This window comes from Coturnix japonica, chromosome 3 (assembly GCF_001577835.2).
Source record: "Coturnix japonica isolate 7356 chromosome 3, Coturnix japonica 2.1, whole genome shotgun sequence".
Lineage (NCBI taxonomy): Eukaryota > Metazoa > Chordata > Aves > Galliformes > Phasianidae > Coturnix > Coturnix japonica.
Window position 1 is genome coordinate 53,603,929 of NC_029518.1, and position 25,868 is coordinate 53,629,796.

The 25,868-nt window shown below is 40.8% G+C and overlaps 1 protein-coding gene across 1 annotated transcript in view; it reads left to right on the top strand.

The window, feature by feature from the left end:
* The first annotated feature begins 15,168 nt into the window (after positions 1 to 15,168).
* Positions 15,169 to 25,868, top strand: part of SOGA3 (SOGA family member 3) — a 28,853-nt gene continuing 18,153 nt past the window's right edge. The window contains exons 1-6 of the mRNA XM_015858532.2: positions 15,169 to 15,247; positions 16,253 to 16,327; positions 17,104 to 17,454; positions 19,354 to 20,279; positions 20,561 to 20,785; positions 24,052 to 24,210. Of these exons, the coding sequence (XP_015714018.2) occupies positions 15,169 to 15,247; positions 16,253 to 16,327; positions 17,104 to 17,454; positions 19,354 to 20,279; positions 20,561 to 20,785; positions 24,052 to 24,210 (1,815 nt within the window). The remainder of the gene's footprint in view (positions 15,248 to 16,252; positions 16,328 to 17,103; positions 17,455 to 19,353; positions 20,280 to 20,560; positions 20,786 to 24,051; positions 24,211 to 25,868) is intronic.

Below are 25,868 nucleotides of genomic sequence, written 5' to 3' on the forward strand. Positions count from 1 at the left end.
GTTCAATAAAGTGGAAATTGGTATAGACTTGTAGACTTGAGAATGGACTGGAGAACAACCTTCCTAGTTACAGTCCCTTATGGAAGTTGAAAATAATTGAATTTTCCTTTCTTTTTTTTTAAGTTTGAATGAATGGAATTTATGTCATCAGAGTGTGAACTTTTAAAGATTTATCTAGCAATGCAGAGAATCAGGCATGTCCAGAATGTAAATTATTTAAAACATATCAATGAGAGATGTATTGCTCTCGGCTGACTGCAGAGGGAATTGAAATTACAGGCTTAGCTGTAGACGTAAATAAGTATTTTTAGATTAAATAAAACTAATACTGTCATTACTTACTTTTGCATAATAATTTCAGAAATTTTCTAAAATTTAGTTATTTACTTGAAGCATAAATATAAAATAAACTTGGAGTTAAATGCCAGGAACTGTGCTGTTTATATTTATACATGAATGACTCAATGTGAGGTAATGAAGAGTGAGCCTCATCTGAAAAACAAATGTGCTGAAAGGTATTTGCTAAAGTGCATGTAGAGGAAATATGGTTCTATGAAATAAAGGGTACAAAGGTCACAGTCGTTTTAGGAAATAAATTTTGGTTTGGGGACATGAAGAATTAATTAATGATGGGGATTATTTTCACCATCACTTTAAAAAGCACTTAATTTGAGAGTCTACACTCTCTTCTATGCTGTCATTTAATTTTAGAAGAGATTGTGACTTCCCCAGGTGAGAGGTACTCACAATTGTATATGAACATTATAAATGATCTCATTTCATCGCTTAAGGTCAAGATATGTGAATAAGTACCTTCAGTTTTCACAGAGATAACATATACACAAGCTGCTTCAAAAGAAATTCCTCTTATAATTTTCCGTGGAAATTACAAAGAAGAGTACAATAGCACCATTTGATAGAGCACATTCTCAGCTGCAAAACACTTACCACTTAAGTGGTGCAGGTGGCAAGTCTTGAGTCATAACCAGCACTTCAGGAATGTTGGCACTGTAAATGACCATATGTCACAGTTCAACTTAGCCCCCACCATTAGCCAGTACAAAATGCTAGTAAAAATCTACACCAGCAAAGGTCACTCACTGTCACTGTCACTGTCACTGTTACTGAAACACACCACACACCACCTTATTGTGCCTACATCCATTGTTCAGTCTCCATCAACATTCAGCAAGTGTCAGTGAACGTCAACAGGTGTCATTTTGTCTGCACAGAGGAATTCAGCAATGCCCCTTTGATTTATAGACATTTCCATGTGAGATGCCGTTTAGTCAAACAGTGCCAATCAATGACATAATGCCTGCCTTATGCCAATTTTTGAGCTTGCTTATACTATAAACTAAATGCTAGATGTAATACATGTGTGTGCCTAGGAATGAATATGCCTTTGGCTCTGCCAAATTCCTTCATCTTTTAAAGTTTGATCCTTTCGTCATATGCTAACAAAAAGTGTTCAGCAATCCAGCTCACCACTAAAGCATATAATTCTTAAAAATTAATATAATTAAAATATTCTTGCAAACTCTTATGATTAATTTTGTAGGTCTTTTATACTATGTTCCCACTTACCTTTTCAGGCAAATAAGTTGCTACAGGTTTTGAAAGACTTTAAGGACAACAACTTATTGTGAGAAGTCACTACACAGGTATTTCAGGCTTGGAGTCCAGTCATGTTTGTCACCTTGAGCAGAGGTGAGGATTCACGTGATGTCAGCAGAACATAAGCGTTGCAGGTGGCAAGTCTTGAGTCATAACCAGCACTTCAGGAATGTTGGCCTTGTAAATTATCAAAATATTAAGTCTACCAGCAATGTCAGTATCACTGCTTTCTTCACCACTGCTTTAATAAGTACCCCACAAGTTACTGTGGCTGTGTCCCTGCAGACTCTGTAACAGAAGGAAGTCCTGGAAAACTTTGTGGATAGTGTTGCACTGCACTGAACCTGTAGCTGTTATCAAGCTCCTAGTGAAAACACTGCAGTTTTCAACTGGTTTGCAGATTTTGTTTCAAGATAACCGCAGAACTGCTGATAAGCATCAATACTAAATAAGATTTGCTGAGAATATGTATTGGCATCACTATTCCTGTGTCAGTAGAGAAACACAGGCTGTTGAAAAGAAGCATATACAACAAGATGCCATCATTTACATTGATACCTTGTCCTAGTGTTAATCAGGAAACAGTTAAGCATCTTTTCTAACTTGTGTGGTAAGTATGTATGGTAAGTACAAAGAAATGAACATTTCCAGTAGATGATGCACCCTGTGTTGTTTGTTTTTTTTCAGGCTCCTGAGGTGATATCAAGAATCTTTTCCTATATATGCCAATCTTTGTCCATTTACTGTAGATGATCTTTGAACATCTTTAACAGCTATATAGCTAATATATAATATATTTTATTTTTCAAACAGTTAAATTGACTCTCAGCCTTCAAGAGTATACTATTTAGAATATAACAGTAAATGAGGCCAACCAGACAGGAAAAAACTTGCATATGAAGGCTATAAAATGTCAAAGTATTTTCAATGAGTGTGAAGGAACAGAAGACATCAGCAGGACATTGTCCAGCAGTTTTACAGGAGTAAATACATGCTCCAGTGAAGTGCAATGCAAGAAGAAACGGTGGTCCATGTTTGGTCTTCACACTATCAAAGCATAAAGATTCTTTGGCATGATGGAATACTGGAGAAGGAGCCGTCATAACATGGCTCCAAAAATCCTTGGACTTGTTTTTTTTTCTTCTTTAGAAAACATTATTCCTGTGTTATACGTTAATATTGTGGGGTAGCCTCTGGAAAAGTCTTTTCATAATACTTGCTGATCCTGCCTCACCAGAAAGAATTTGGGCTTTCAATAGTGGAAATTATCCCTGTGGATTAAGGACTGCCATAGTATTTATTTATTTATTTATTTCTAACAGGAGACAGCTACTGGATTAGGCACAGTAATACACACACACATATAAAATAAAAAATAATGAAAAAATGCTTGTAATAAAACCAAACTCTTCAGTCCTAGGAAAGATCAGATTCATAGCTGTGATGGGATGTGTACCATGTGCTTCCCAAAAGAAGCAGTCATTTTTCCATGAGGCTAAATGATTGGGTAAATGGTTACAAAGACAAGTGTAAATCAGATATTTCTGAGTTCTGATTTCTCATATCAAAAGAATATGAACTTCTAGCAACATAAAAATAATGATTTCAGATCAAGCCTACAAGCAAGTCTTTTTTGCAGGACCAGTTATATATACATTCAAAACAAACCAAAAAATGAATGAAAAACACAGACTTGAAACAGTAGAATTTCAATTTATCTGTTTTTTCAGGCTGCCTGTTAATTTCCAGGTGAGCTTAAAGGGCATTTTATTTAAAAATGACATTATGCAGCTACATTTTTCTGATAGATTACTTCAAATGTTACCATAACCTTCATACGACTTAGGTATCTTCAGCTCATCTCATGAAGACTGAACTGACCACTGAGTTAGACATCCATAGTAATTAGTACCTGTGATATGTGGTTTTTATCATCATATCTTCGTCAATACTTATTAAAAATACATGAGATCAATTTTCATGACACAATCATATTAATTCATCGAGGAAGACTGCACAAAACCCCACTCATTTAAATATGCATTAAAAATATGGGGAAAAGAAAACAGAAATATTCCTGAGAGCAGCAGGGTTGTGATCAACTGCCTGATACAGGAAGATGATAGTTGCAATATAATATATCTAGTTTTTTTCTCAGAGTTATTCAAATACAGAGCTCAATCTGCTCATAAATTCAATGAAATCTTTAGGCTGTTTGTTTGTGTATCACTAGGGAAAATGCAAACTGCAGAAAAAGAATTAGAATCATATTGATTTGGCTTCATTTCAATCTTTAATTAATTATACATCCATTTATAGGACAAATTAACTGAATCCTCACTTATATTTTTAGCTTGGCATTTTAACTAGATGAAAATGAGAATAAGTGGGAATAACTAATTAGAAAAAAATCAGCATAGTGGCAAGGATTCATTAAAAGAAAGTCATAAACATCCTAAGTAGTAAATCTGTAGCTAGATGTTAGTGCCCGGATTATCTGATGTGAAATATGCAAAATGACAAAAATCAATTAGAAACTTGTGCCAAAGCCATTTCTCAATATATTTTTTTGCCAGTTGGAAGGAGAAAACAATTTATTCATAAATTTAAATCAGGAGTTGTTTTCATCTTTTGAAATTCAGAAAATGCAGAAAAAATATGCAGAGGATTGTGATCCATCTTCTTCCAGCTGCAGCCATTTTCCTTAGAGAAGAAATAGGGAGGGGGGAAGATGGGGAGAAAGGGTGGAGAAAGGTTTATTGAAAGAAAGGAAGGCAAAGCTAGCAAAAGTAATTTTTAAAGAGATAAATTTTACACTGTAAGCAGAGATAATATATTTTGATACAAATCAACTTTACAAAAATGTAGTGAAATAAAACACAGGAGGGATAAATCATTCTTACATTTATTGCCTAATTCTAATTCTGTCCTGGGAAAGAATGACATTCTTGTTGTTTCTAATTGATATTCTGTGTTGGTACAGAACACCATAATTTGGCTCTGCTTTTTTATTTTCAGTGACAGATGAAATAAGGGTGATTTTCAAGAAAAACACATTTCAGATTTCAGAAAACTGCAAATAACTCACTAAAAATATAAATTCAAATCTACATGGTTTAATTAAGATGTATATTTAATATATATTTCCTACACAATATCGGTCATTTCTGAAATATTATCATGGGATTCTATACCTAGGAAAAGCAAGTAAGGATCAAGCATATACATGGACAGATACTGGGTGGGAAACAAATAGGTGTTGAAAGGTAACTGAAAAACAAAGCCAGTATTATCTTGGAATGAGAGCTGATAGGGAGCTAATATGGAGGGATGTCACAAGTTGAAAGATGACAGAACACACAGTGTTAAAACACATACTTCTGAAAAACATTATAACTGAAATAATTATAATGTCTATTTTCTTCATGCTTTTGTTTCTCTTAATTCACCCTCATTTCTTAAATCACTCCTAATAATCCAATACCTGGATGCTCACAAGGACTCCATTTCTGGGATTTTCATGTGCTGTGTTTTCATCTATATTAATATAAACTCCAAAATGCAAATGTGATGTGCATAAAGGCTCCTGCAAGGTATGGGTGTTACACTCATTTCTATTCATTGTACCTGATTGTGATCTGATTTTTGCATAGTCCTGTGTGGAGCCAGAATTTGAGCTTGATGGTCTTTATGGGCACCTTTACAACTCAGGATATTCTATGATTTTATGATTCTATACTTGCCCACAGATAACAGCATGTAAGAACTAGTGTCATGATGATTCCTATATCTGACAGCTATCTGCTGGAAATAGAACCATAAGTGCCACAGAAGCCCTCACGTTTGGGACTGTAACAAAAATCCTTCCAAACAAAGGAGGGCAAATGTAGAACTGGGCTTTCATATCCACTGGCACATGTAAAAAAAATGTTAGGTTCTGGACTTTCAGGTAGGTGATGGAGACGCAGATACTTTGTTATGAATGGGTTTTAAGTGGATTCATTTTATTCTCCAGGAATTCCTATCAAACTAGGACCTCTGAGGACTCACTAATTTCATGAGAAAAAAAATGCCAGGCTTCCTGGATATTCCTGGCCTCCTGTTAGAGCCATTTCCTCACATGAATGTGACACACAACCTTACTCAGTATGAGTCATATTTAATGTATTTAACTACCACAATTTTTATTTAAATATATATATAAGGGTCTCTCATTCTCCCACACAGTGCTCTGCCCTGTAGCTGTTTGATTTCCAACACCAGCTGAGTTTGCACTCTCCCAGCCTGTACCACAGTGACAGTATTTTTTGCCTAAGTATACAGACGTCACTACAAGTTAATATGCACTCACTAATTTAGCTCACCTCTTATCTTTGAAGGACATGGAAGCCAGCTCCAGAGCAGTGAACACAGTCAAGATTTGGGCTGGTTTCTGAAGTCTGTGACTCTCCCCTGGATTAATGTGGCATTCTCCCCTGGATTAATGTGGCATTTTCTTCTTATCTAATTTCATTACAAAAGTTCAGCGGTGGAGCCAGAAAACTTGGATTCCTGTCCTCATTCTGTGCCTTAGAATAAATCTTTCCAAAATCTTATTTTGGCTTACTTTGTCAAAGCCAAGTAAGTACATCAGAATGAGAAACAGGCCCTGAACCTGAGCGTTTGCCACCTTTACACTAAAACCCCACACCAAAATACTTTAGCTTAAGCTCACCCACAGAGATAACAAAGCCAAAAAAATACTTCATCTGATATATTTGTTCTACAACTGTAAATGATAACAGCATGGATATGACATAGCTTCTAAGCAAATCCTTACTTTTTTTAAATGTTTTTTTTTTCTTGCAGTCCACAGGGTGACAGCTGAAAATAGTGAATTTAGCTCTCATCCTCTTTTGTAGTCAAGGCAGGTATCATGTATTTTGAGCCAGAGAGGATGGTGGAATCATAAGCTCCTGTAGATTTGTACATGGCCGCTAGATGATGCTATATAACTTTTCAATCTCCATTACTTCCACAAGTAACTGAAACAAATAAACAGCAGAAGACTAGATTAAAACTTATTTTTTTTAATACAGATAAATATGCGTGTAAGCTAAATCTTTACATTTAAGTAAAAAAAAAATAAATAAATACATTCCAGTTACCATTTGTTAACAGATGGATGCAAAAAAAAAGTGCACCTGATTTTAGATCTCCTCGTGTTGGATCAGAACAATTGTAGAAACATGATACTGAATAAGTTTGAACAAAGCTTTGCCAGCAAAAAAGCGTCCAAAGATGTTCTCTAAAGTAACTTTGGTCAGCAGTCTTTTGTACTGGATCAGGTACCAACTCTTCTTGCAGTCAGGATAAAACCTTAAGCTGGCTTAAACATCATATACCATGCTTTTACTGAGTCAGCTTGCTTTTGATCCAGATGAAACTTGCACTACCAAGTAATGTGGTGGTGCACAGAATTAGTATTAATAAATACACAACCATGGAGAAAGGGACTAATGGCCAAATCCACACAGGAACTTTGCAGTACTCTTGGCATAAAGTGAATCCAAAAGGCTGTAAGCAACAGCTAGTCTACAAAATTATTTATACTTCAGAATGAGTAAGGCAGTAAACATACTTAAATACATATTACTTTTAAGATTAAGAAAGGATTTTGGCCATCAAAGGGCAAGACAGATAAACTTGCAGGGGATAAGGTATGTACAATGATTTTACTGCATTCTGCATTATTGTATCACTGTTCAAGTACTAGCCAACTAGTGAATCTGGTGAATAGAGACAGAGATACAGACAAGACCTTGTACACATATTCATGAGCTTTTCAGCATTTAAAGAAATACTGTGAGGGACAGTCCTTTGTTTTACTGTCTGGAAAGTAGACTGGCAGCTGTTTCTGCTTCTGTCAGGTATTGCTCTTTGTGATTTCCAGAACTCCTTGCTCAAGGGACATAATTGTTGGCACACTTATCAGGCAGACGCAGAAATTACTCTGCCTTCACAGATGTGGTCATTTCACATCACTGGTGAAGGTCTCTGTTATCTTAATGCTCTGAGTCAGACTAATTGGAAGGGTAATTGATGATGGCATATGGACTGAAGTTATGATTTAGATTTGCCTCAGAAAATAACGTCATTATTTTCTAAAGCTTTGGTAGTGGCTTAGCTTTAAAAGGTTCTTCACCAAGATCTACAAAACACTCACAAATGGTTTGTCCTCTGTTGTCTGATCAAACTGAAATGTTTCTCTTCTTTTCTTTCATTTTTCTTTGGTTTGTTGTTTTGGTTTGGTTGATTGGATTTGTTTTGTTTTGTTTTTTGGTGGGGGGAGCAGAAGGGGATCATTCTTTTTTTGTTTGTTTTTGTGATGAAGAATAGCAGCCTTATTTATCTTCTGTACTTTACCATACACCAGTCAAACAAATTCTGTGCACTGGATGGATGACAATAAATTCCTGTTTTTCAGGAAAATGAATGAGCCAGGATTTATAAATACTGATTGAATATTAGAGGTCTTTGTGAGTAAAATTACCTCTTACCTCATGCATAAATGTGTTTAGGCAATCTACTCACTTGAATCTGAAAAGTACTAAGGCATTTGGATTACAGTTGTTTTGCTTGGCATAATTCATTCATTACATGCTCTCAGATGGCTCCAAACAACATGTGGAAGTTAGCAGCATCCTGCTTGCCACACGCCATTTTCAGAATGACCTTCTCTATCTCCCTTTCTGAGCCTTGCAGATCCTTCCTCAGTAAAAAGATGAGGGAGTCTGCTCCTGCCCAGACCCTTCTGCTTCAGTCCAGTGCTATTCCTCTCAGTAACACCATGTGTTTTCATTGCTGTTTCTTCTCCAGTCAGGAGCAGGAGGTTGAGGATGAGTTCAGATTCTAAATCCCACTCAAAGAGTTAAAGAAAACACACCCGGAGTAGGAAAGAGGTGTATTGGCCTTTGCCTGTTCTCACAAGTCCTGTATTTCTTCTTCAGAGCTCTGGCAGACTTTGGTTCACCACCACTACTCTATTCTTGCTGTGTAAAGTTTGTCCACAAGAGCATTTGGGAGTTGAGGAACATCCTTAAGTCTTGATTGGCAGAGCAAGGCTGGATGGTGCTAAATGACATTCAAGAACCCTCTGTTTCTAAAAAACATCATCATCTGACAGGTATCTTGAATATTACATTGCTGTGAAAAGAAATAAAAAATACATCTAATTAAAATAATGTTAATAAAAGCATTCATTAACAGCACTGATATTTTATAGAAATGACAGAAAGTGTTTCCACTGTCAAGTTATTACATTTATGTGCATTTTTCTGTTTCTTTACATGTGGGGAAACCGTTATGCCTGTACAAGAAATATTTTGCGTATGTCTTATGGCATTATTTCACTGATTCGAAACTTAGTAATCACAATGTTTTTAATCCCATTGTTTGTCAGATCTGCTGTGAAGAAATTGAAGTATTCAACATTTTTAACACTGTTTTTTAAAAAGGCCTTTGCACTCTGTTCTGTCATGTAAGCATCAGCCCGTGGTGACCAGTTGCTGCTGTGCTTTCATTAGAAGAACCGACAGCATTTCTTTTATTATCATAGAACAAAGAGTGTGCTTGTTCTTTCAGAACATCCAGAGAGAAGGGAGCAATTGTATGAGCTACTAACTTCTTTGGAAGTGGATTTAGTATTGATTTCAGACAGCTTGATCATACGCTGGATGGAACCTCATGTAGGCACCACTGCTGTCAAATTTTTCAGTTGAGCCTGATCAGAAGTACAATGATAAGAGCGTAACTGGGGAACAGAAGCTGATACTTCTTTCATGCGAACTGGAGTTCTGATTTACCATGCTCTCACTCTCAACAAGACTTTTTAAATCTGTGATGTATTAAGCTCACACTCATATCATGAATATTTTGATATGCAAATGAACTTTTGCACTTACTTCCTGTATACAACTTCTGATTCATTCCCATGACAGGAAATAAAGTTTATCTGCACTTGGGGATACAATTTTCTCTTCCATGAGTATTACTGCAACAGCAGCACACATCAAACACCTACCTTAGGGTTTCCCCTGTATGTATTAAAGAGCTTTACGGAAAGATCAGTGTCCTCTTCTGTGCGTATGGGAAAAGTATCAGATTCTGCTAGTATGCTAAGAATGATGCCAGCAAGAACTTTCCTTACTCTGTGAAGTCATAAAATGAGACTACTTCATAGCTTCTCAGTTTCACTTTGCAGAAGCGTAACATTGTTTTGGTATAAGTCTCTGTTGCATTATACAAACTGTACCCAATGTGTAATCCAATACAACTGCTTTATTGTGATTACAAAATTCTCACAGCCTAGAAAATCACAGCTGAAAGTCTAAAGTATAAAGATAATCAAATTAGATTCATGCTTCACCTCTCAGATCCCAATGGCTCTCAAAACATCCTGCAATGAGAGAGACCATCACTGCAGTAGTAGCTGGAGAAGCCAATTATTCTTTCTGAAAGGGAGATCCTGGACTCAAAGTATCACATGTCTTCTTATGTGTTTTAATGGCAGTGAAGCTTTCAGCCCTGGAGTTTTCAGTATTTCAAGATATTAAAAATAGGCTAAACTAAATGATAGAATTGACCTTTGTCTCATGTTTTTTTCAGTCATTACAGATGAACACAAAGGGTGTGCAAATGAAAACAGGGTAATAATGATTATCTAAAACAAAACAAACAACAACTACAAAAAACAAATGCATACAAACAAACAAACAACTTTCCTCAATCGTATATGAGAAGATTTAACTTCTCTGGGTTAGTCTGTTTTGTATAACTTTTTCCAGAAATAGATCTCAAGATTAGGAGGGGAATAGATGTTAGCTAACATTATTACATGGTTCTGGAATTGTAAAACTGAAAGTCATCTGCTGCAGCAGGAATTTCTCTGCTCTGTGCATGAAACTCAGCAGACCCAAGGGAGTACAGAGACCCTTCATTTCCAGAAGCAGTAGTAATTTCTCTCAAAACAAAAGCTTCATTATAAAATTTAGAACATCTTCTTTGCTAGGTTAAATAAGTCTTATTGTGATTATACATTTTTTTTCTTGTCATACAAAAGTTTATTACAGAGAGTCATAGGATCATTAAGGTTGGAAAAGATTATCTAGTCCAAACACCAACCCATCACAACCATACCCACTAACCATGCCCCATTTACATGCAAATATAGCAAGGACATTTGCTACCTTAATAAAGTTCATTTGTAAAGATATTTTAAGTATTTGTAGCTTAATCCAATAATGTGATTCACAACATTTCTTGGATTATATAAAGGATTTCAAGTGAATGAACATTCTTTTTTTATAATCTTGGCAGAAATAATCAGTGACTTGAAAAGATGCATTGCCTTTATTAACTTAGTAAAAATTCTAAATTAAATCTGTCAGTATCCAAATTATGTGAACAATCCTATGCCAGCTAACCTGAGATTTTGAGTAAAATGTCTAATGAAACTTAACATAACATAAACTGGCCATTTTAATAACAGCGTGATATTTGCAACCAAACTCAATAGACTCAAAGTTTAATTCCAGAGGATTTTAAGGGAACTGTGGAGATTCCTGCAGTATCATATGTGGTTGCTTCCTGCACTTGCCTCTTTCACAGTCACAACACAGCCTCAAGCAGGGGGCTAGAGGGTATGTTTAGAAAGACTGGATTTATAGGCTCTGAACAGGCATGAGTTTGACATAAGGTAGGTTTGTGTGCTTCCTTGTACCTTAGGAATGAGCAGAACCTGTGGAGGATCCTCTCATATATGTATATTTCATTAATAACTAATTAGTTAGACAGTTAAAAGCATATAGAGTTATTACTGCCTTTGCTAAGGCAGTACCAAGCTAACTCCACAGCTCAGGCTCTGAGAAGGAGAGAGAAAGATTCAGTTAGTGCCCTTTCTAACTCAAAGGCTCTGCCTTAAGTTTAAGGGTACTCTTCAGTCATGGTCCCCCGTAAAGTGTTCCACAGAGTTCAGGCTCTCTGTGGGCAGCAGTACTGCTGCGACAGTGGGACAAAGGCTCTCATAGCCTGGCACCCATCTTTCCTGCCCTACCCCGGTACCACTAACCCAAAAGCTATTTCACCTCTAGTAAAACTGCAGCAGATAAATGTGTTGCCTTGAGTAATGTTACTCCACTGGGACTTGGAATGGCATATATCAGGCTACAGGTACTTATCTCTCTATGCTATTGCTAGATACCAAGCATTCACAAGGGAGCAAGGCAGTAAAACAAAGCAGTCTTTCATAGACTACCTTGCAGGAATGAGGTCTCTCCTATTCCCATTTCCAGACTGTCTGAGACTATGGAATCAGCTACAAAGGCAGTATACCACCTCTGATTTCCCTCACTACTCCTTGGAAACAATTCTCCCTCCTTGGTACTTCCATCAAGGCATAATGGCATGCACAGATCACTGAGGCCTGTGGAGAGGGGCTGCTGGTGGGTGACGTGTGGGTGAAGTCACCATAGAAACCGCTGCAACTCTGGCCTTGCTTGCACAAAACTGCTCTCTAGAAGCCTGGAGAGAAAACAGAAGCCAGTGTAGGCACAATCTGTCTGCAACTCAGAGCCTTACAAGGCAATACTGGTATACAAAAGGAAGTATAATTGAGCCAAATTATTTTCTCAATTGCTATTCTCACATGCAGTCCCTGAATCTGAAGCCATGCATCAAACCCCTAGTGTGTAATTCCGGAAGCAGAGCTTATTCCATGCAGGAATGATAACATGTACCAGGTGGAAAGCCTGATATCCTAGTTTTACTGTTTTGTTGTGTGCCAGAAGCTCTCTTCTTTCCCAACAAGCAACAGGACATTACGTAAGAAGCTTGGATATGATCCAAGATGCAGATAATATCATAATACACATGCTAGAAAGTCCAACAAATGGGTAAACAAACGAACTGATTCACTATTGATTTACTGATGTTTAGCTTGTGTAAGTACAGTAATTTTTTTGCTTGTCTTTGCAAGTATAAATCAGCAAATAAAATGTCAAGCTCTACTCATCATATTCAATAGCCATTAAGACATAGGAATGGAAAACTTATTTTCAAAATTACTTGTGCTGAGCTCTTACAGGCATTCAGGAGCATAAAGGACAGAGACAAATTTGCTATTATTTTCAAAAATTCTAGTCCAAATGTTGTCTCCATTCATATCAGATCCGTTGGTTCTGATAATGTGATTTCACCTGGAAGTCACAGCAACCAGATATGGTCCCAGCCTGAACAATTATACATAACCATATGTAATCAAACCAACATCCCAAATTAATGAAAAAGAAATAAAAATCAATTTATTGGAGTATAAATATATAAAACAAAACTAAGTAAACGTGGACTATTTTTTGACCTGTTCACCGTCTTTCAAGATCAGGATCTAAATCTCTTCATACTCAGAGGGAACTGGGCACCAGAGCAGCTCTACAATTTTGCAGCTTCATTTTACACTGACCTGACAGACAATGGACAACTGCTGGAGTGTAACAGATCAAGATCACCAATCTACAGCATGACCTTGTTTCTTCCAACCTTTCTTCAGGCACAGAAGAAGGAGCCTGTAAATGCCTGTGGGTGCTGTAACCACTACAATCACTTACTTTAGGCTGTGGAGTGCAATGTGATGAGAATATCTGCAGCTTGATTGAACAAGTCATGATGAGGACTTCAGACATTACAGTGAGTAACAACTCCTTTATATTGAACACAGATCACTGCTTGGTATTATGCAGTAGTGCTGGCTGGTAATACACAAGCAGAAAGAGTAGTCCGCAAAGCTTCCTCAAGGAAAAAGGCAAACCCCAGAACACAGTCTGCTCACTAGTAACTTCTCATAAGAATAAACTTTAAGCAGTCAGAAAGAGCTCTGAGTTTGCCTTCGGACATTTTACTTCATATTTGAAACCTCTCTCTGGAAATGGCTACTTGAGCCTACAGATAACGTACTAGTGTTCAAATAGCAATGTTGTTTTTCTTTAGCAGTAGCTGAGCATGTTATATAAATTGCAATGAGGCAAGGGACAAGGCTGTTTAATCCAAAGATATTCTATATTTTGAATTTCATTCCAAATTTCATTCCAACAGTCTTAGCCACTAGATTGTCTGTAGAATTAATCTCCTGTCAGTCTCATTGAATAACCTATGAGCTTTAGGTACAAATGCAATATATAGCCTATACAGATGCATGTATGCATGGTAGGATTTATGCAGGTTTGGTGCAATTCTAGCTTCTGAATAAGAAAAAAGAAGAGACTCAAAGGAATGTTATGGGAAATAGCAATACAGAAAGGCTGATGGTTTTTTGTTGTTGTTGTTGTTTTTATTTTTTACTTGTAAATAATATCTTAAGTTCTAAATTGATAAATTATTAAAAATAAAAAACAAATCATTCTGGTAGCAGAAGGTATAATAAGTCCAGGAGAAGCAGAGGGATTCTGCTATGAACTGTTTTTTTCATCAGGAATGGCTGAGAGGCATTGGTCTGTTTCAGGGCACGCTTATTTCTGAACAATAGGTACAATTGATTTCTCTAGGAACAAAAGGCAGGAACATAAATCTTCAGCCTTCAGAAAGCCAGAATGAAATATTGGACAGCAAAAATAGAAGAAAGCCTTTATTTTATCACTACAAGAAATGGAGTCCTAATAATCAACAGCCATAACTTCATCTAGTTTTATTCCCTACCATCAGAGCCAAAGATTCCTCTAATCTGAATTTCATCATGAGACTAAGAAATCACCTAGGTGTTGGAATTCATGAGCTGGATAGACAAAGACCTATGTGACACAGCACATGGCAAGCAGCCTTCCTGAGCTGGAATATGAGAGATTCATTATGAATATGGAGCCTGATGCCAGTGGGTCAGGTATAAGAGTTTCCTTTTCATAGTAGCAAAAAATGGCACTACCTCCTTCTCTCACTGGCATGAATTTCAGGAGAAATGCAGATAGAATCCCTGTACCCTTGGTAGAGTTTGAGCGTATAAGAATGCAGATGAACAAAATGTGCAAGCTCAATGTGCTGTGCTATAGCAGCCTCTGGCAGAGGAGCAGGCACTATAGAGCATGAGGGGGAGGAAGAAGGAGACAGTAGTGGCAATCAGGATCACTGTTATTTTATATAATGATCTGGTCAAATGTGTATGCCAAAATAAGCATGCTTGAAAGAAATACTTTCTGCTGCTTATTTTATTATTTTTCAATCTTCTCAATTTGATGCTGAGCAATTCTATGTAGTATATCTAGAAAGCTTTTCAATTTCCAGATAAACAGGAAAGAAGGAACATGATAAAGTATTAATTGTTTATCCTTGAATTACTGCTTGGTACAACAGACATTAGTGCCATTTAGTGACCATATTTGAAATTGGTGAATTGAAGTCTCAAGCTTTCAATTTTCTAAGGACAGAATAAAAGAACTGTGGTCTGATGTATAATTAGTGGTGTCCTGCACATCTCCTTGAGCAGGGAAATAAGATGGAGCCTGCGCCAACTGGGGTAGTGCCAGCACCATGCAGTTAGCACAGCACGCTCCAGTGCCTCCTCTTCCTCCCCAGCATAACCCAGCATATTCCCAAGAGGGCAGAAGAGGTGAGTGAGCAATGTGGTCAAAGTACAGAAACCAAAGCTCTTCCTGGAAAAGCATCCTGTTTGAAACTGAAATCTGCTGGCAAAGTATTTTTTTATTGCAAGCTAGGAGGCCATGCTTGGAGCATACTTTTAGGGCATTGTATAAGAGTTCTCAACTTCACCTTAGAAAAAACACATTACTTAAACCAAAACTCTGTTTGGAGGAGAATTTCCCCATCTCCTTTTTCTTTCTGTCCCTCTTTGAGTCCAGTGCCTTTTGAATAACTACACACAACTAAACATAATTGCAAGCTGGATGAAAAAACGATCTCTGTGAACAAGCAGTAATGGAGACAAGAAAATATGGTATTAACAATTTTAATTTGGGTCAAAATATTTTAGCTATTAAGGTGCTAAAAAAATCATGTACATATTCAATCAGGGTGTAGCAGGTTATCAATGCTGCACATAAGATGACATCTAGGGAGGAAGAACAAGAAAGAAATGGCAAAAAGGATGAAAAGAAAGAAGCAAAATTAGAGAAAGAGCAAAAGAATTTTCATTCAGAGACAGACTTGTTTAGCTCAGTGGTAAGTGTCTGACTGTGGATGCTAGAAGATAACACAAAGTCACATAATTATATCTCTCCCCAGATATTTTCCAGATTAAAAACTTGGTAGTACAAAGGGTTAGGTTGTTTTTTCTGTTCTGTTTTGTTTTAAAGCTGTGTGTTTTGCATTTGTTTCCCTCAGCTGATTTTCCTTCCACTAATTTTCAACCACTTTTAAAAGTCATGTGGACCCTTAAGTTGTGCGGCACCTCATGGCAGAGAACTGTAGAGCTCAGCCACAAGAAGTGTCTTCCTCGCTGTTTTTCAGATCTTTCACATCTCAACTCATCCTGTCTGTATAAGTCCGCATCATGTAGCCCCTGGGCTTAAGATTGGAGACCATGCAGATAGGGAGAACACCTTTCCACATTTCAGGACATGATGTTTCAAATGTGGTTTGTTCTTTTTTCTTTTAGAAGAGACAGCTAGAAAGAGTGCAGCTGTCTCCCTTCAGATTGCCCTCCCCCAGCTCCAGAATTCAGACTTTACAGGTAAGTATATAAATGTACATACCACGTATAAGTATATATGCATATACTTATTTATGTGTGCTGTACATGTATACATGCATATACAAGTTTGTATGTGTACACTTACATGTTTATATGCATATATAATATTTCTGTGTATATAGACCTATGCATGCATCTATGTGCATATCTATATGTACAGGTTGGAAATCCTCATTTAATGATCCTGGGGAGGAATTTGCAGCCCAGAGACCAGCCAGGAATGCTACACAGGGGTAGAACCAGGCACTCCCACACACGGCTGTCGGATGGGAAAACCCTTGTCCACCAATGTTATCCTCCTCCAGAGAATAGGAGAGGAAGGAAAGCCTTCTTTTTATTATTTATTTATTTATTTATTTGCTTCTCTTCGTAATCGGGAGAGGCTGTAGGTGCGAAGTGTTTCGGGCCAACTAAAGTAAATTCACCTGGTGACAAAACGAACAGGTGTAGCTCCTTTAGGTAAAGCAGACGGACATGGTTGGGTTTTGCCTGCAGTGTGCGGCTAGTGGCGTGTTAATCCTACAGTCACGCGAATAGACAGCACCGGAAAATTGTCTTCAATAGAGCACCGCGGTTTGCTTTTGTTTTTCCCTTTCCCAGATGTAGCAGGCTTTTGTCAAAGGGACGCGAGGAGCGATCGCTGCTCTCCGAGCGCAGATACAGGAAGCGAACAAAGGGAAATCCTATTACCCCGGTGCAGGAGGCGCCTGGCATCCCCGCCTGCTCCAAGCCAGCTCCCCGACGGGTACACTAAATAATAGATCGGAATCGATTGCCGGAGTGGACTGGGAAGAGAAAGCGGGAGCATCTCCCGCAAGCAGCTCCTTCCCCCATTTGTGCTGTAATCCAATTCCACCATGTGCAGACAGATAAAGAGACGCAACTCGTCTCCAGGCCTGGGCGGGGTTCCCGCCGGTTAATCTTTTCTTTTCTCTTCCCTTTGCCGTTCTCTTCCCTCCCCCCGTTCCGTCTCCAAGGCCCGGTGAGGTCAGCTCATGAATATTGCTTCATTTTCCTGAGAGGCTCTGGCAGTGCCGGGTACCCCGGGTGCGGTGCCCGTCTCTCCGTGCACGAGTTTCGCCAGTCGGGCAGAGGACAGAGCGAGGGTGAGTAATGCGGCTGCTGGAGGCTCGAGCCTCTCTTTCTTTTCTTTGAGAAAGCAACTGGGGGGGGGAACATAATGGAGAAAAGGAGAGGGGATGCTACTCAAGGTTCTGGTTCAACAAAACCGCTGGGTAGAAGTGGGGAGCTGAGAAAAGCCTCCCCCGCCCCTAGAATCGGGACAAAAGGCGGGCGGGGTCCGGAGCCCGGCGGAGTAGAGGGCAGAGGGATGCCCTGCGCCGCATCCCCACGCTGCGGGTGGAGCCTTTTGTTGCCGCCTTTGGTCGGGCATTTTTCTTGTTCCGGACAGGAAAACCTATGGAGATGCAGTGTCGCGTCGCCACGTGGATTTGCCTCGGGAGGGAAGATTGCATGGAAGGTTTTTTTTCTTTTTGGGGAGAGGTGGGGGGACACGGGGTTCGGACTTGGGCTCAAACGGGACCTTCATTGTGCTACTAACACAGGGGAAAAAAAAATACCCAAAACAACAGCCACAGCCAAGCAAACCGTAGGCAGTTGTCAGTCCTGGAACTGGGGGTATAAAGATGGTAAGGAAGAGTCAGAGCACTCAGGAGAATATGGGATCTAAGCCAAGTCCTGTCCCGACTTCTTTCAGCTTCTGCAGGGATTTCTGGTTTTCAAGAGTGACATTTGGTACTTGTATAGCTCTGAACAACAGCACTTATGATGGTTAATAGAGAAACAAAGCAAACCTTTTGTACAGCATTGTGCATGCGTGACTTTTGGTAGATTTACACTCCCATTCTATCTCTTTACTATTTAATGGGAATATTCTGCCAAATTATGGGGTTTTGTGAGTATCTGTTTTAAACATATTGGTTAAAATGAGGATTATAATGACAGTGCACTTGGCAGTAATCTCTGAGCCCCCGCCCCAGAGCACAGAGTAGAGCTGGTGCCTGATGTGTTTTGGAGAGCAAAGCAATTGTCAGGGTACAGCATAAGGTCTACCCTGACCTTGCCTGGTTTGATTTCTTTATTCCTTACCCTGCAGTGGTCTAGGTGGAATCATTAGGCCATGTTAGGAATGCTATCACTTCTGCTTTGGCCCACGTTTTCCCTTTATGGGCAGTTGAACAAAGGCTATGTAAAAACAGTTGATAGCTAATGTTTTCAGAGTGCATTAAGGAATGTCTTTACAGCATCATTTTCAGATGATATTTTCATATCATCTGTTATGGTTATGAAAACTCTGGTTCAGTCACTGGGTAGCCAAATTGCCATCCTTTCACACTCACATGAATACTGCGTATGACTGCTGTTGGGCTGGGGTGTATTCCTCACTCCCTCTGCTTTGAAAATCTGCTGGAGTGATTACGCCTTGCTCCTGTTTCGGCATTACCAGTATCAAACTCAAATGGGCTTAAAAGTTGATTCAGGGACCCTTTTCCACTAGAGTCTTGGTTGGAGTGCTCCGGAGGCCTGGCCTTGTCCTGGCAGAGCTCTTGCTAAGGCCAAAGAGCAGTGAACTGCCACTGTCACCTGCAGCAGTTTGTGCAGCAGCCTGGCCCACTGACAGGTGCCTGCAGGAGGCTTCAAGCAGGGAGAGGGGTGCAGCAGCAACCTGGGCTGGTACCACGATGAGCAGCAAAGATGAGTATGAGGGAAGGGGTGTGTACGGATTGAAATACAGCCGTGGTATGGCAGCACATATAGGGATGGGTTTGACATCAGAAGGGTGAAATGGCGATAGGTTAAAGAGGAATGGGAACAGCTCTTAGCCTCAGCCCTTTGGAGCCCCTCGGACTCATGTTGTGGCCTTCAGACTCGGGGCCGGTTGGCATCACGCTGGGCGAGGCGGGCTGGGTGCTGGGCGGATTCTGCTCGCCGCCACCTCTTCCCCATTCGCCCGATCGATCGTCCTCTCCGCTTCTCCCCCCCAGCCGGCAGAGCGGAGGACGCCTCGAAGGATGGCCACCTCTCGCCGATAGCCGCCGCCATGAGCCAACCGCCCGCAGGGGGCGCCGCCGCCGAGCCTCGCCTCCATCCCGAGGGCAGCAGCGGCAGGAAGCAGCAGAGAGCCTCCTCCCCGGCCAGAGCCCGCGACGCCGCCGTGCGGCCGCCGCCCCCCGCAGCCGCCGCCGCTGCCGCCTCCCGCGTCCCGCCCGCCGCCGCCTCCGCCGCGAAGCCCGGGGCCGCTCGGCCGCCGCCGGGACAGTCCGTGCGGGCCGCCCGCGGCCGCGCCGCTGAGAAGCAGACGCGGAGCGCGGCGTCGCCGGGAGCTGTCCATCCCGGAGCCGGTGCTGAAGCGTCGCCCGCTAACGGCGGCAGGGCCGCGGCCGAAGAGCCCGCCGAGGAGGCGCCCCCTGCGGGAAGCGGCGCGGGGGAGCGCGAGGGGGCGGCGGCGGCGCCTCCGCCCAGGCAGTGGAGGGGGAAAGCGGGGCGGGCTCCGCCGAAGGGCGCGGGGGAGGCGGCCTCGGCTCCTCCATCTTCCGCGGTAGCGGGGAAGGGCCGCGGGGCTGCGGGCGGCGGGTACTGGAAGGAGGGATGCCTGCAGAGTGAGCTCATCCAGTTCCACCTTAGGAAGGGGCTGGCGGCGGCCGCCCAGATGCAAACCAAGGGCAACAACCACGGCGCCGCTGCTGCCGCCGCCGCCGCCGCCTCCTCCGCGGCCGCCGCCTCGGCCGAGCCTCCCCCGGTAGTCCCTGCCTCCTCGCCTTCTGCCATGGCGGCGGCCGGGGCCGAGGGGCTGCGGCAGGGCGAGGCGGGCTGCAGGAACGGCACACCCGAGGGATCGCTGAGCCCGCAGCCGCAGGACGAGATGCAAGAGGAGATGGAAAAGCTACGGGAGGAGAACGAGAGCCTCAAGGTGAGGGGAGGCGGCGGGGAGCCGGAGATGGGTCTGGGGGAGCCGGGAGGGGTTCCCTGCCGCCCGGGAGGCCCTTGGGGCGGAGGGAAAATGGCCTCGGCGCGGCGTGCGCGGGCAGCACCGCTTCCTTCTCTTGTTGCGGTGCTCTTAATGAGCTAGGCGGATCCCCGCGGGGAGAAGGGCCGTCTCCGAGCTCCATCTGGGCGCCTTCCCCCACCCTTGCTGACCTCTGTTTCTGACCCACCTGTTGGTGTCCCCACCCCTTCTCGGCCCGGTGTTAGAACGAGATAGATGAGCTGAGGACTGAGATGGATGAGATGAGGGACAGCTTCTTCGAGGAGGACGCTTGTCAGCTTCAAGAAATGCGCCATGAGCTGGAGCGAGCCAACAAGAACTGCCGGATCCTCCAGTACCGGCTGCGCAAGGCTGAGCGCAAGAGGCTCCGCTACGCGCAGACTGGTGAGATCGACGGTGAGCTGCTGCGCAGCATGGAGCAGGACCTCAAGGTACGAGTGTGAGCAGCATTGGGGTGACAGAGCTCTCTGGAGGTGGAGGCACACTGTGCTCTTCAGGCCTTGTGACTCCCATGTTATCATCCATTCTGTTGTACGCTGTGCATTCAGTGCTGCACGTAGTGTTGCGGCTTAACTAGTAAAGGGAGATCTCCAGCAAGCAGCTCTGCAGGGAGGCCCCACAGACAGACTTTCAACCAGCTTTCATCCAGCTGTGTTTTGTGAAGTTACTGTGCAATAAGTGACAATGCCAAAAGTGCAATTCCAGTTGGAGTCTGGAGGTTTGGGTCTTTTGTGTTGAACACAGGCCATATTCTCCCACTGCAAAATTAAACCAACCTCACTGAACAGCCCCACTGACTTTTAGAGATCAGTGTCCTCTTTGGTGAAGATCACAAAGGAGTGTTAAACTAAATGCTTGCAGTTGCAACCTCAAAATCCTGATTCTGCTGGTGTCAGTGGACTGTCAGCAAAGCCAGGATTTGCCACATACACGCAAAACAGTAGACACAGCCCATCAGATTTCCTTATGTCATCACTTGCATTTGGTCCATGACATTTGAATGAACCATAGCCCACTGCTGAGAAGTTTAAGCATTTGTTTAAATAGTAACGTTAGTAAATAATACCATCTCTGTTCTAGATCCCTCCAATTAGAGGGAAATCAAGTTTCTTGAACTAGTTGGAAGCTGTTTAATTTTTGCTTCCATGCTCTAGATTTTGTTAAGGCTGTTGTCAAATCAACACTTCAAAACCTTTTCCAATTGAACGATCTCCCAGCTATTTCTCAAGGAACCACAGATCTCTGTGTAGCAAACTGGAGTTCATTGACCATCCCCCTGCCGAGGACTGGTTACCCATGTTGGATTCTGTGGACTGTGGCTGGAAATGCTAATTTAATACATGGCACAAACAGACCATTGCTAAACTTCTTTCTGATAAGTGTGATGGATTAAGAGTCTGTTGTTCCAAACCTTGTTATTCAGACTTGGATCATCTTTTCTGGGGAAAAAAATAATAATAATAATAATTCCATCTTATCATCATTCTTATTAAAACACAAACACCAGGCCAAGACACATTCCGGTAATTTTCTTACTAACACCATTTAAAATGTTAATTTCCTTTTTGGTGTTTATTGATAATCCTTTTCTGTGCATATTCAAAAGCCACATCTGCTGTTTTGGCTGCAGCAGTTTGTAACTAGCTGTGGTATGGCTCTGGACAAACCACTGTCTTCCTGGTCAGAAACAAAGAGTTGGCTAAATGCTACTTTGTATTCACAGGGAAAGCAGCTGGCTGGGAGGGAAGTTGACCCAGTACCTTGGTTCTCACCTGCCATTGCAGGAGATCCACAGGCCACACTTCAAGCTGAACGAAGGGCTCATTTCAATTAGGACTTTCCCATGTCTTTCTTAATGATTACGCAATTGACTGCGTACAAAGGAATGATGTTTTTACTAAGCCTTCCCACAGGTCATGACTGTATTTTACTTTGGGTAGGGATGGCTGTCAAATGCCACATATCTGCCCAACTGAAGTCCTGGTTCTGGGTAGTCATGCTTGTAGCTCATGCATCGTTCTTTGTAGTCTTCCCAAGTCAGCTTCTGAAGATTTTCTATCTAAAGTAACATTTTCCATTTTACAGTCCTTCGCAGGTGCAGTCTTTCATATAGCTGCATTAAAATACATCTTGCATAAGTGAATTCAAATTTCTAGGTGATCTAGAATGTTCTGTATTACCTGTCTGCCTTAACTGCCACTTCTCCAAATTTTGTGACATAAAATCACTTCTAGTAATGATCTTGTTGCATTTGCTGATATGGAGTATAGCTGCAGACTGTGGGTAGGATGCTGTTAAGAATGTCCCCAGTGATTTTCTGTTTGCTTTGGTTGGTCAAACAGATGAGCAGCTTAATACTGACTGTGGGAAAAAGACATCGAGATGCAGCTTTATGGTGTGATTCTCAGTTCACTCTGCAGTCTCTTTGGGTTATGCTTATCATTGAAATTCCTCTCCAGTCTCTTTTTCTTCTGGGCATTATGTGTCTTGAGTGTGTGTGCAGTGGGGGAGGTTACTGAATGATCTTGTACTACACTGCAGTGTTGTATCAGTAATGCACACACAGTTTCTTGTCAGGGGAGGCTGACTCACTGGCTGTTGCCATATTCCGATAGATCAGATTTTTCTAGACTGCTTGCTTGCAGTTCTTTTTCTTCAGTGTTTTAGTATGTCAAAAAGAGTTCTTCAACATGTAAGCATAAGAATTGTAGTGAAAGCCCTCTGAGCTCCCCTAAGTAAAGCTAAGAAGGATTAATTTTACTTTCTGATGTTCTAAAAAAGAAATCATCAAATTAGCCTGATCAAATTATATGTGTAAATCTTCACTATGGAAGTGATTAGTGTATATTTAAATATTTTTAATGTGTGACTACAGTTCCTACTCATTTCACAAAATACAATGCAAATGGCTTAAATAGCAAAATTCTTATTGCCTTACACAAGGAAAAAGAATTAGATCTTGTTGAGTTCCTTTTAACTCTATTCCTGTGAAAATGCAATTAAAAAAGAAAATGTCAAACTCCCTAATTAAGCTTGTGCTCATTTTAATTTAAAAATATCATGCATAATTTAGACAAGTATGAGGTCAGTAAAAATGTTTGTTCATATTTTACTCTTCAAATTAACCAGCAGCAAATTAACTAAATGCCATATATTTTGATTAGCCATCCATGAGGGTTAGAGAAATTAGAAGGGTTGAAATAAAGTTTTTCCCATTTGTGGTCCTTTGCAATGCCCATGTACAGTTGGCCTGGAGAACTTGGGCTGTGCTTTTAACTTGGTGCTTCCACATGTCAAGTATTTGAAGGGCATATCCTTTACAGCATTGAAAAGAATAAGCTGGCAGTGGTTGAGAGAAAACAGATGCTGCACTGTCTCTGGGAATAATTAAGATATTCTTTCATTGTTGATTTATCAGAACCTAAGAAAGTGTTGGTTTCCAGTGCTTTCCAGTAAATTCCATAGAAAGATTTTTATTTATTTATTTGTTTGTTTATTTGTAGGGCTTATCTTGAATTTTGAAGAATTTGTAATTCTATGTGTATATGTCATTGCATACATGTTTCCTTACATATCGCTTAAATAAAAGCATCCAGAATTAACTTGTAAAATGTTGCTTAGACACTAAGCACTTCAGCAGGAATTCTTTTGTAATTGTGGGTTTTTTCCCTTTCTTCTGAAATATCTCTACATTTAGGTTGCAAAAGATGTATCAGTGAGACTTCATCATGAGTTAGAGAATGTAGAAGAAAAACGTACTGTAACAGAAGATGAAAATGAAAAATTAAGACAGCAGCTTATAGAAGTTGAAACCACAAAACAGGCACTGCAGAATGAACTGGAAAAAATGAAAGAGGTTGGTACTGCTATTTATTTCTATGTAAAATATTTGAAGTTCTCAGATTCTTATTCCTTGCTATTTTTCTCCAACAGTTTGTTTTGGGAGCCTGAAATATGGCAGATGAAAGTAGCGGAGAGTGCTGAAGTACAGCTGGGTGACGGAACAGTTAAGAGCAAATGAAAGGATTCAGTTGTTTCTAGGAGAAACAGAAAGGAAACAGTGGCTTAGTTTTCCCCTGTGCTGGAAAAGAATGGTAGAAGTGGTAGTAAGAGAGTTTAGAATCCTTGAGACCTTGTGCTTCTGTTGGAATATGTACAGAAAGAATTCCTCACATGCTTTTACAAAGAATAGTATTTTTTCTTTGCTAACTACTGTTGGGGACTAGCAGGCACACTGAGACAGGGCAACTCAGGCATGTTCTTATGGAGAATCAGAGAATGGAGGACTCTACCTGGGCTTTCAGTCTTAGCATAATTTTATACTGTATCTAAGTCATCTTCAGAATTACTCAGTTTGTCATTATACAGATGTAACTTGCTATCCCATTAAGTAATCAGAAAATTGTTTTATAGCATAATAGCCTGGACAGCAGAGATAATAAAGCATGCAATGAAAAGTGAATATGTTGGCTAAAAGTGAATTCTTAGAGTAGATTTTAGAAATAACTCTCTGTTCAGTGTTTAAAATTCAATGCATGACACTGATTTGCACATTCAGTAATATTTGCCAGCAGAAATACCAATATCTACTTTGTTCCTCTATGAAGTGGAAGAGATGTATTTCGGTCATCTTCCCCTATGAGGAGAGACTTAGGGAACTGGGTCTGTTTAGCCTTGAGAAAAGAAGGCTGAGAGGGGACTTGATCCAGGTTTATAAATACCTGAGGTGTGGGAGCCATAGTGGTGAGTCTGGTCTCTTTTCAGTAGTGTGTGGGGATAGGACTAGGGGTAATGGGATGAAAGTACAGCATAGGAAGTTCCGCACGAATGTGCGGAAGAACTTCTTTACAGTGAGGGTGACGGAGCACTGGAACAGGCTGCCCAGGGAGGTGGTGGAGTCTCCTTCTCTGGAGATATTCAAGACCCGCCTGGACGCCTACCTGTGTGACATGGTGTAGGGAGCCTGCTTTGGCAGGGGGGTTAGACTCGATGATCTCTAGAGGTCCCTTCCAACTCCTACAATTCTGTGATTCTGTGATTCATTAAAAAAGCCAGGAGATTTTCAGTTGTGTTTTTGTGAGCATTTAAGGTTTGGAGGATATTCCAGCCACGTGTATGTTTTCCATCAGTTACAGAATTCTTAAGAGTTGCAAATGCTTACTCTAAGTGAGGTAGTATTAAAAATATTCATATGTTTTCTTTACAGGAACTAAATTTCAAACATGTTAGTAGAGGATAAACAGGTGTGTTTTCATCAGCTTCTGCTGCTTTTCTAGATAACTGTTGATTTGAAAAGGGCACAATGACATCTGAGCCTTATTTGGCTTCCTTTTCCCATGTCTGAGATTTTCTGTTTTCACTTTGGCCTCTGCCTTCAAATACCACTAAATTTCTGAGACCATCTTCTTTATGAGAGCATCATTTTTCTGTACTTATCCTTACAACCTTTTGTTAAGCTTGACTTCACCCCAAGTTTTCAGTTTTTCTTATCTCAAAATCTACTTTCTTGTAGAC